At 44.8% G+C, this 10,892-nt stretch overlaps 1 protein-coding gene across 1 annotated transcript; it reads left to right on the forward strand.

The window, feature by feature from the left end:
- Positions 1-4,504: 4,504 nt before the first annotated feature.
- On the forward strand, positions 4,505-9,233 carry drd1b (dopamine receptor D1b). Its single transcript, XM_062405501.1, has one exon. The coding sequence runs from the start codon at positions 4,576-4,578 to the stop codon at positions 5,965-5,967; it is 1,392 nt and encodes a 463-aa protein (XP_062261485.1). The 5' UTR covers positions 4,505-4,575; the 3' UTR covers positions 5,968-9,233.
- Positions 9,234-10,892: the final 1,659 nt, after the last annotated feature.

Here is a 10,892-nt window from a genome sequence, read left to right on the forward strand (position 1 = left end):
ACTGTGATATTGATTGTTTTGCTCTCTTTTATACATAGCTATATCATTGATACAGATGGTTGGCGATTACTGACTTGATCTGTATATGCATCATTCATAGAACAATTTACAGATTAAACTTTATGTGAAACATTTAATGGAGTGGACATAAAGAACAAATCGTTTTTACACATGCTGGGTATTCGTGGTGTCTTTCAGACAACTGCTCCGCTTGCACGAGAAAAACAACATGGCTTCAATGAGACGTGATCAATGCACTTCAGCAGAACTCTTCAGCAACATTAACTTCTGTGAATGTACCGCAATAAATTAGAGATTCAATTGAACGTTTCGTACAGGCACTTTAAAGTCTGGCTGGAATTGTAGCTGTGTCGACGTACGCTGTCGCTTGGCATCCTTGTATGTGTCCGTATTGATTTGTTTTACTTGCCTATACGTCTTTATAATTCAATTTGTCAATTTTAATTAACTCAGTTTGGTTTGTTTGTTCTAACCACTTCTATACTTTCTGTGTTGCAAGTACAGACTTTAACATTGATAACTGTCCTACCGTACATGCTGTTAATGTTTCAAAATGCCCAAAAAGTGTAAATCTTGTTATTTTGGCTACTCACTCCCCATCTGGCAGTTATCCATTTATGAAAACACTAATATGATTGTAAATGTGTGTAGATCATTGCTTTTCCTGAACTTCTTTTCTTCAATATTCAAGTGCATTATAAAATTTGTGGTGAGTGCCAAAAATTTGTCTCTAAGCTGTCCCCTGCAGATCTTTGGCCAGCTTGTGCAGCAAAAATAATGATCTCATTTCCATATCAGCTTGACTGGCTGAATCTCTGCTTGTGGGTATATTTTTTTTTTAAATTGAGCTGGATTCAGGATTAATCCTAGAAAATTAAAGGACCCCCCCCGCCCCCCACCCACCCACCCACCCCACACACATACCCCCAGAGATTGGCATGTTCCCCACAGGCCCAGTGAGAGGTTTGGTTATCACCTTAAACTCATTGCCTGTTGGAATAACCGGGGGCCAGGAGAGCAGCATATAGAGGCGGTCGGTGAACTTCCTGCCAGGAAGTGAAATGCCGCTCTCTCTCCATCAAATAGAATCCATTCATTTCAGTTGGACCAGTTTTGTTTAGATCTGCTGGGGCCAGGGAAAGAAGTTGTGAATGTTGAAAAAAGTCCCGGAAAAAAAGATTTCTGGTCACCAAATCAGTTCTATTCTATTCTGTTCTATTTTATTTGCTTTTTGGAGCAGACATAAATTACCCTGCATGGCTGGTTGTGTGTGTGTGTGCGTGTGTGAGTGAGTGAGTCTATGTGTGTGTCTGTGTGTGACGTGGTCTTGGTTTGAACTTTGTGGGCTGCACGCACACCCTGGCTCTGTGCTACAGGGAAATGTGGGCGTTGTGTCTGCCAGGCCTCTTACACTTGGCTTGTCTACATGTATTACTCACACGCGCACGCATGCGCAAGCACATACACACACACACACACACACAAACACAATAACAGAATGTAACACAAACTCTTCTTTTTTTTTTGTTTTACCACAGAGACACACAAGAATGCAGAGTCATGGATGAACATATAATTCAGATACACATATCAAGAGTACAGGCACACACACACAGGGACAGGGTCCATTGGGGCTTTAATCTCCCTAAATAGTTAAAATGCAAACTGGCCTCTCTCTCTCTCTCTCTCTCTCTCTCTCTCTCTCTCTCTCTCTCTCTCCCCCCCCACACACACACAGACATAATTGTTCACATCTAACCTTAACCAGGACCTCAGAAATGATGTTTAGCCTCATTAGCACTGAGTTAGGGTCCCCATGAGGCCTACTGACAAGGTCAGTATGTATAATGGAAAGTTATTTAAGATGTAACACACACAAACAGTGTCTCCATTAATTCGGGGCTCCTCCTGGTGCAGCCTGGCTCTTGGAACTCTAATCTATTTCAGAGTTGTTCAGTCATGTTTATCGAGGTGACGTTTATGCAACAACTGCTGCAGCTCGCACGCGTCTGTGCGCGTCCACGCCGCCTGCGTGCAGCCTCAATGAAGAGAGAGAGAGAGAGAGAGAGAGAGAGAGAGAGAGAGAGAGAGAGAGAGAGAGAGAGAGAGAGAGAGACTCCCCTCCGTCTGTTAAATTATTGACATAATATAATTATAGCCTGGGTTTCTGCTTTGACCGTATGTTACACGTGTTCTCCACGTTGTCTTGTAACAACATGAAATGGGCAAAGAAAAAAAAATTCCAGAATCTAGTCTACATATTGAAACTATAGTGAAAGGTGGCAGTGACATGGAATGGTGCCGGTGTAACAGATCTTTTCCCTGGCCACCGCTGCTCTGAACCGCGCGCGTCATGCGTAAAAGGATGAGAGGCCCGATGACGCGCCGCGGCGGCAAAGCTCAGAGGCGCGCGTGAGAGAGCGCAGCAGAGCGGGACACGCGAGACTGTGTGTGCGGTGTGTCGTCCTCTCTCAGATCCCATCACTCTCACACACTCTCCCACTATGCACCCAGTAGATGGCCTCATTGTACCTCCGTGTGCATGGCTGCTCGCTGCTGGTTCACCTCAGGACGGCACCTTCATTTTTACCTCCTCTTTTCTTTTTGTGACTCCACTATTATTTCAGCTATTCTCACTGAATGTGAAGTCTAAAACAAAGCGTGTGCAAATAAAGAGTGCCATCATAACAGTTGTTTAAAAAATATATATATAATTGTGGGTTGCAGGTGGAGTTTGTAGGCTGACCGTTTATCATTTTGTTAACCTGGAAATATATAAGAAAAATAAAGATTGTCAGGTTTTATAAATTGACATCACATAAACTGTGAGAAACGGGTTTTCTATGTAGTTTCTCTCAAAATTCCAAGCTTAAAATCAATACAACACAGTTATACCTTTTGATTGCAGGAGTATGTGCCATCATAAATCGTGTGGCCGAACACCTAAACCTCAAAGGGGGTTCGTAGGAGCAAACATTTGGGTGGCTTTGGTCCTCACGTCTCCCCCTGGATAGATGGAGCAGTTGTGGCAGAGACCGTGGCGCACAGCAGCGGGCAGCAGCTGAGCGGAGAGAGAGGAGCGCGCAGGGAAACGGTCTTGGAGAGACCAGGGTCATACCCATCACTCTCCGCCGGCAAGTCGGACCGCAGACACATCGCAGGGTGACTGCGTGAAGGATGAGCCCAAAAAGAAAAGCATAAGGAGCGATAAAACACCTGGGGACCCCTGACAGCGGGGGGGTGGGGGGACATGACTGACTTCCCATGGAGGGGAGCGCAAGGAGGCTGAGCTCCTTCTCTTTCACTCCTCACCAAGATACAAGTTGGATGTACGCCGAGGAGATGTGGATCTTTGGAGGACTGGATATGTTCGTTTGCCCGCTTAATTAGCGGAGTTGATTTTGGATTGACTTCAACCAGCACAAGACTTTGCCGCTGGTGCTGAGCTGTCCTCATCCGCGGAGCGGAGCGCACGCTGGCGCAATATTAAGAATATAAACTAAGCGTCTGTTTTTAAAGACTTCAACACGGGGAGTGCACAGCCATAGATCATTCAGGTGGGTGGCCATAAAAACTCTTGAATGTGTTCTTAAAAGCTTACCAGTCGTCTTTTTGCCGTGTGCACACGCATGGACTCACACCTGGATTACAGCGACATGGAAGCATGAAAAAGGAGCTGAGATTTGAATGCGCTTCTGAGACATTGATCACGCATCCCTCTGTTTTCTAAATGAACTGTTGAGACTTTTCAATGCTGTTTCCAGCCTCGTTTTTTTCTGTTGGCTCAACGCTCAGGTGGAAATGTTCTGGCCGGAAACGGTGCCATGTACCAACAGGGAGCTCCCTTCATACGAATGAAAATAAAATAAATAAAATAGAAAACAGCACCTATAGCAGCGCCAATGCAGGCACCAGTATAATCACACAGACACGCCTCGAGGATCATTAAGCAAATCAGATAAACGCAACGCGAAATCCATCAATACAAGTTATTGATGAGGTGGTATATAAGTGTAATGATTGGCCAGGCTTCTGTTTACTCAATAGCTCGGCAACAATATGCTGTGAAACTTTGGCTGAGGGCTTGACAGCTGTGGCAAAGGGAGAGGAGCAAACGATGACTTTTCATTAAATATCCTTTTTACTGCAGCCTTTTTTTTTTTCACCTTGCAGCCGCTTTTTGAAAATATAATTGGGAGAGAACCGCTGGAATATTCCTCCTTTTTTCCTCAGTAGAATGTCTGCTGCCTGTACAGCTGCAGCAGGAATCTATCGACCAGGAATTCTTGTGGGGAAAATCTCGGAAAAGATATTTCTGAAACATTTATAGCAACCGTTCTGCAAGGATGGTGGTGGTGACGAGGAGCCTATGGATGAGCCAGTCTGTGGGCGAGCTGGTGCCGAGACAGTTGACCTCTCCGCCAGCTACGCTGTCCGTCTAAAACTCTTCCCCAGAGAGGCGCAGCTGCTGCGGGCTGGGGATGTGATGGGGTGACTGTTGACACCCCCCTCACCCACCCCCTCTCTCACTTTATTAGCAGTGTAACATAAACAATGGATCAGAATTACTCAACGGTTCAAGACGGCAAGCAGCTGCTAGCAGAGAGAGACTCGTCCAAACGCGTGCTGACAGGATGCTTCCTCTCCCTCCTCATCTTCACAACGCTGCTAGGCAACACACTTGTGTGCGCCGCTGTCACAAAGTTTCGACACCTCAGGTCAAAGGTTACCAACTTTTTTGTCATCTCTCTGGCCATCTCTGACCTTCTGGTGGCTATCCTGGTTATGCCATGGAAGGCGGCGACAGAGATCGTGGGGTTCTGGCCGTTTGGCGCCTTCTGCAATGTCTGGGTGGCGTTTGACATAATGTGCTCCACTGCCTCCATCTTGAACCTGTGTGTGATTAGTGTTGACCGCTACTGGGCCATATCGAGCCCGTTCCGCTATGAACGCAAGATGACCCCTAAAGTGGCGTGCCTGATGATCAGCGTGGCATGGACCCTGTCCGTCCTCATCTCCTTCATTCCTGTGCAGCTAAACTGGCACAAAGCTCAGACCACTAGCTACGCAGAGCTAAATGGAACTTATCCCGGCGATCTTCCCCCTGACAACTGTGACTCCAGCCTTAATCGGACTTACGCCATCTCCTCGTCCCTTATCAGCTTCTACATCCCTGTGGCTATTATGATCGTCACCTATACCCGGATCTACCGCATTGCCCAGATACAGATACGGAGAATATCTGCCCTGGAGCGGGCAGCAGAGAGTGCCAAAAACCGCCACAGCAGCATGGGGAACAGCTCGTCCATAGAGAGCGAGAGCTCATTCAAAATGTCGTTCAAACGAGAAACCAAAGTCTTAAAGACACTCTCAGTCATCATGGGGGTGTTTGTGTGCTGCTGGTTGCCCTTCTTCATCCTTAACTGCATGGTTCCGTTCTGTGAGCCCAACTTGCCAGATGGTGCCACGGACTTCCTCTGTATCAGCCCCACCACCTTTGACGTGTTTGTGTGGTTTGGCTGGGCTAACTCCTCGCTCAACCCCATCATCTATGCCTTCAACGCTGACTTCCGCAAGGCCTTCTCCATCCTCCTGGGCTGCCACCGCCTATGCCCAGGGAGCAACGCCATCGAGATCGTCAGTATTAACAACAACATGGGTGCCCCTACCTCGAACCCAAACTGCCAGTATCAGCCCAAGAGTCACATCCCAAAGGAGGGCATCCATTCTGCCAACTACGTGATTCCACACAGCATCCTGTGTCAGGAGGAGGAGTTACAGAAGAAGGACGGATGTGGGGGAGAGATCGAGGTAGGGACTGTAAACAATGCCCCGGAGATACTGTCCCCAGCCATCTCTGGGAATTTAGACAGCGACACTGAGGTCACGCTGGAAAAGATCAATCCCATAACGCAGAACGGACAGCATAAAGCTGTGTCATGTTGAGCAAGGGCAAAGATAGATTGGAATACACCGAGGCATGTATGTACACACAAGGGGAAGTGATACGCTTAAATGGAAGGAGAGCAAAGAGAAACAAAAGAGACAAACATCTCTAAGAATATGCCTGAGACAGTAAAGGGGACAGGACGTCAAGACTGTCGACAAAAATCCACATGGAAAAACCTACAGAATGTTTAAAAGTAAAGGCACTTTATCCTGGATATAACTATCTGCAAAATACGCTCAGCATTTATTGATGAAATTGACACATTTGATGATAAATGTTGAAAATGTGAATATTAATGCAGAACACCCGCTATGTGCACATGTATACATTTTTGAACAGTATTCCGAGAAAGATGTGTATATCTGCACGTGCATTACTGTACAGTACTGACACTGTCCTGGGAGGACTTCAACACAGTATATACAGTCGAGCAAGATGTAGTAACCATTAGAACAAATGTCTTGTTGGTATAGGTGCTTTATATGTGTTTCATGGAAGCGAGAACAATGTTGGTGAACTGGTTTTGGTACTGTATAATAAGATGTTTTTTTGCAGTTACTTCTCCTCAGTACCTTTCTATGGATGATTTTGTTGCAAAACCAAATCACCTGTATCGCAGTTGTTATTTATTCTTTTAAAGATGACTTCATACACCAAAGTTACAATGTTCTGATCCAAACTAAAACAGGTGGGATGCACGTGATGGAGTTCTTCACCTTAAGCCAAGATATTTCATTTTTACACCCCCCCCTTTCCCCTCTATTATTTTCTGGATCCAAATCCTGATTGAGCTCGAAATGTCCAGGGCCTGACAGATGTGTGTGAGAGACAGAAACAAAGAGTTGGGCATAGAACGAGATGCTCCTCTAAGGTCAACTCTCCCTCCTCTGTAGTCTATTCTGAGCCGTCCTTGGTCATCTCCACCTGGGACCGACCGGACGGGCTCACCTGAACTTTTCTCCATTTCCCTTCCTCGCTCCCTCACTTCATTAGCTCTGTCCCCCACATTTGCTTCTCTTCTGCGGACCATCTCTGGAGCCCTCTCCCCTCCATTGCTCTGTCAGCAAAGCCCCGTTCTCCCTCCTGCTGATCTTTTTTCCTAATCATTCTCAAAGTCTTCTCTCTTCCTCCTCCTCCTCTTCCTCCCCACTTCTTCAGTCAGCACGGCCCTTTACACCTGCGCCAAGTTTTCCTTTAATGTTTTCTCTCTCTCTTTCGGGCCTGCTCCCTCCTCTCTCGCTCCCCTGGCAGCCCTCCATTTTAAGTCCTTTACTCTGCCCACTTAAAGCGGCACTAATGATTCTATTTTTGGCGAAGGCCGTCGGTACGTAATTAAAAAAGAATGTAAATCTGTACACATCCAAACTACCGCACTTGGACGGAGGAAGCAGAGCAGCAGCAGAGTTTGCTCAGCTGGAATCCAAATGACACTTAGTGACCTTTTGCAAACTTGCAGGTATCTGATTTTGTAAATTGCTCCTGCTGGAATCCATGCTGTGCTGTGATGGGGACGTGGAGCATGCAGTGTGACGGCTCTGTTTGCAGGGAGTCCACGATAAAACTTCATCATGATGAGGAATACCTTGAAGATAATGGACATATTTGTATTGATTCTCCTCACCCAGAGATTTGTCTTTGCCCAGTTGCATTTAAAAAATAAGGACGCAGCGCTAAAATATATGATTACCATGTACAGAAAGTGTTGACGTTAGAATAAAGTCGTTAACAAAAAGGCAGTTTTGAGTAAGGTACTCCTTATTATGAATGAATGTGCCTGCCACAGATTTGCTGTAAAACTACTGCTGTCTGATACATTTCAATTATATAGTTTTCAACACTTTCCATTGCTTATACTTACTTCTACTCTGTGCACTGTTGGAATTGATATTCAAAATATTCAAATTTGAGTTTGAGTTAAAAGATAGACAACTTAGCATTTGCTATGAGGACAACTGAAAATGACAGAATAATTGTCTAAAGCAGCCAAGCAGTAGAAATATTTTTAAATTGATCTCAGACTTTGGAACATAAGCTAACATTAGCCACCGTAAGCTACTGGTCAACAAACCGAGAACATATATTGAAAGACACATTTGTTATATCTTCTTTCAGTTGGTAGTCAATTTAAGTTTTATGTGTTTGTGGCCATTGTAATGGACGATTTCAAGACTTTTTCATCGCTAACTAAATAATTTGAACCAGAATATATATTGTCAAAGATATACAATATGAAAATTAATGTTTTTTTCGTAGCTTGAAGGAAATTAAAGTGTATATTTTTCAGAGCTTAAGTTAATGCAAAGTCAATGCGTGTTGAGCATAACTGTCAGGGGTGGACACTGTTAGCGCTCTGGTTTAAGTCTCTGCATTTTTTTCTGCCATTGTTAGTTGGGCATCCACCCTGTGCTGCGTTTGTCCATGAAGGCGTGAACCTATTGCTCGTCAGGGAAGGGAAGAACGAATCCGATAGAAAGCAATTGGTCTTGAACGAAGCATTTGATTTTCCTGCTGTGGAAAATCCAATGCTATCTAGATGGCAACGGAGCGGGGGAAAGCTTTTAGCTCAATACATGGCTCGGCCAGTGACACAGAAGCAACTCATTGTCCTCTCTGCCTCCATGTCCTCTGCCCCTGCCATTTGCTGCTCTCTATCGCTTCAAAAACCAATAGTTATGGAATAACTGGAATAAGTTGTTTATATTTTTTTAGTATGATTTAATTACAAGTACTCAAATTTTCTATTACCACTGCCACATTACACCCCATCACAAGTGCTGCCAATTGCCTCTTAGAAATTCTCGACCATATCAGCTCAACGGCCCTCCATTTTCACTCTTCACCAGCTCCTCCCCAATTATTCCAAAACACAAGCCGTCTCGAACAGGCAATGAACTGTGGACTGCACATAATCCTTCAGGATCGGACATGGGAGAGAACTGCCTTGAGGAAGATTTGTTCCTCCCCTTCTCCCTCCGCCTCCGCACTCTATCCTCCTATCCCTTTTTTCTCTTTCTCTTGGCTGCCTCTGTCGACTTGATGAGCGTTCCCAATGTTAACACAGATTGAATTTATTATTAAACGGACAGAGCCTACCGCTCCATTGCTGTAGTTCCGAGTCAGAGCACCGAATCAAAGCCCCACCTGGCTGTGTTTTCATTATTGTTCTTATGTTATTGCTGTTGCCAAAATCTTTCTTTTTTGGCTGAATGTGGCTGTACTGTAGCTTATACTGTGAGTTAACCAGTGTTTTATAAGCCGAAGTCTGCGGGGGGGGGGGGGGGGGGGGGGGGCAGTGAAGGAGTGTACTTTTTAATGATAGAAGAGATTAATCTGTCATCCGTCCTGACATCATTGGCATTCACAGGTTTACCAGATGTTTTTTTTTACAGAAGCGTACCTCCAGCTGAGAGTTGAAATGATCTCTGCTGTATTTTGACTCCATGTAAAAGCGCCCGCCCCCCCTCTGAGCTTTCACCTTGTCAACTCAGTGACTCATCTTCCCATCTGCCACTGGTGCGATTTCCGAGCAGGGCGATGCAGGAAACCGTCCCTCAAGCAGAATGCTTTGTTTGATCTGGAGCGTCTCCCCCTAGGCTGCCCTACAAGTTGCTTTTTTTTTTGGGGGGGGGGAGGCTCCAATGACCACCGGGCACCAGGTCTCCCAGTCAGTACATCTGACAGTGCAGAATCCCTCCTCCTCCTCCTTTGGTGGTGGGGTGGGCACGGGTCAAGACGCAAAGGCCCAGGCAACACTCTCAGGCCCTGGGAATGTGGGTTTTATTCTAAGGATGACGTTTCAGCTCACTTCAACTGTCTAGGATAACGACTCAGTCCCTACCTCGACATCAGTTCAAAGTTTCATGTAAAAAAAGAGGAAGAAAAACACACGAAAAATAGAAATGGCTGTATTTAGGGATGGGAGAGCAGAGATAGAGTATTGTACAATAATGTTCAAAATGTAGTTGTGATGAACACAAGTGCTTTTTATCTTCGAGAATCCTTAATGTGTGTAGCAAATTTACATGCTGTATGTTTTCTCTGCCGTGGGATTATAATTTACAGTGAGATGCAACATTCGCTGTCTATTTGCAGTATATATATATATGTATATATATACATATATATATTTATTTATTTCCATGTTTTTGGGTGTTTCATTCATGAAAGTGATGTCAAAGCTTATAACCCTCAGAATTATTACAGTATTTAGTTTACGGTTTGTACAAAAAAAATGATGTGCCCTTTCTTGTAAAATAAATAAATGTATGTATTTTTTTTTCCATCTGGGCTCAATGAGTTGTCTTTATTTGAGGGGTGTGTGTGTGTGTGTGTGTGTGGGGGGGTCTGGATGTGACACTGAGTGGGTATTGGGAGATCATGTCACTGCAGGGGATCGATGGGGGATTGATCATGCACGGTGACGCAATTTTTTTTCCAGCTCCCTGAGCGTGGTGTCCTCGCTGTGTTCCTGCCTTCACCCAGCATTTACATAACCTGACAAGCTTCCTCCACTCACTCCCCTAACCTCGGTTGTTAACTTAAACACGGGCACAAACGCACACTTAGATGTGTACACGTTCACATTTTAAAGACAATTCAAGGGAAAAGTACCTATTGATGTGTTCTGCTTGAGGACTAAGATCTACGAGGGCTGAAATAATGTCATCAGCCAGAACAACTTCAGAATTGTAATCTATGTAAATATCTGAATTGGATGAAGCCCACATCTCTACAAGGTCCCTGTCTTTTTATTTTGCTCCTACAGAGACTGCAATACTGATCATAAGGGAGAAGCTTGTTTCATCAGGTTTTAACCTGAAGGTAAAAAAAAAAAAGATCATTATAGGTTATACTTCAAAGTACTGGTTTACATATGCCCACTGAACCAAGCACAGTAAGAATCAACCCCGTGCAGATATGA

Source organism: Platichthys flesus, chromosome 15 (genome assembly GCF_949316205.1).
Source record: "Platichthys flesus chromosome 15, fPlaFle2.1, whole genome shotgun sequence".
Taxonomy (NCBI): Eukaryota; Metazoa; Chordata; class Actinopteri; order Pleuronectiformes; family Pleuronectidae; genus Platichthys; species Platichthys flesus.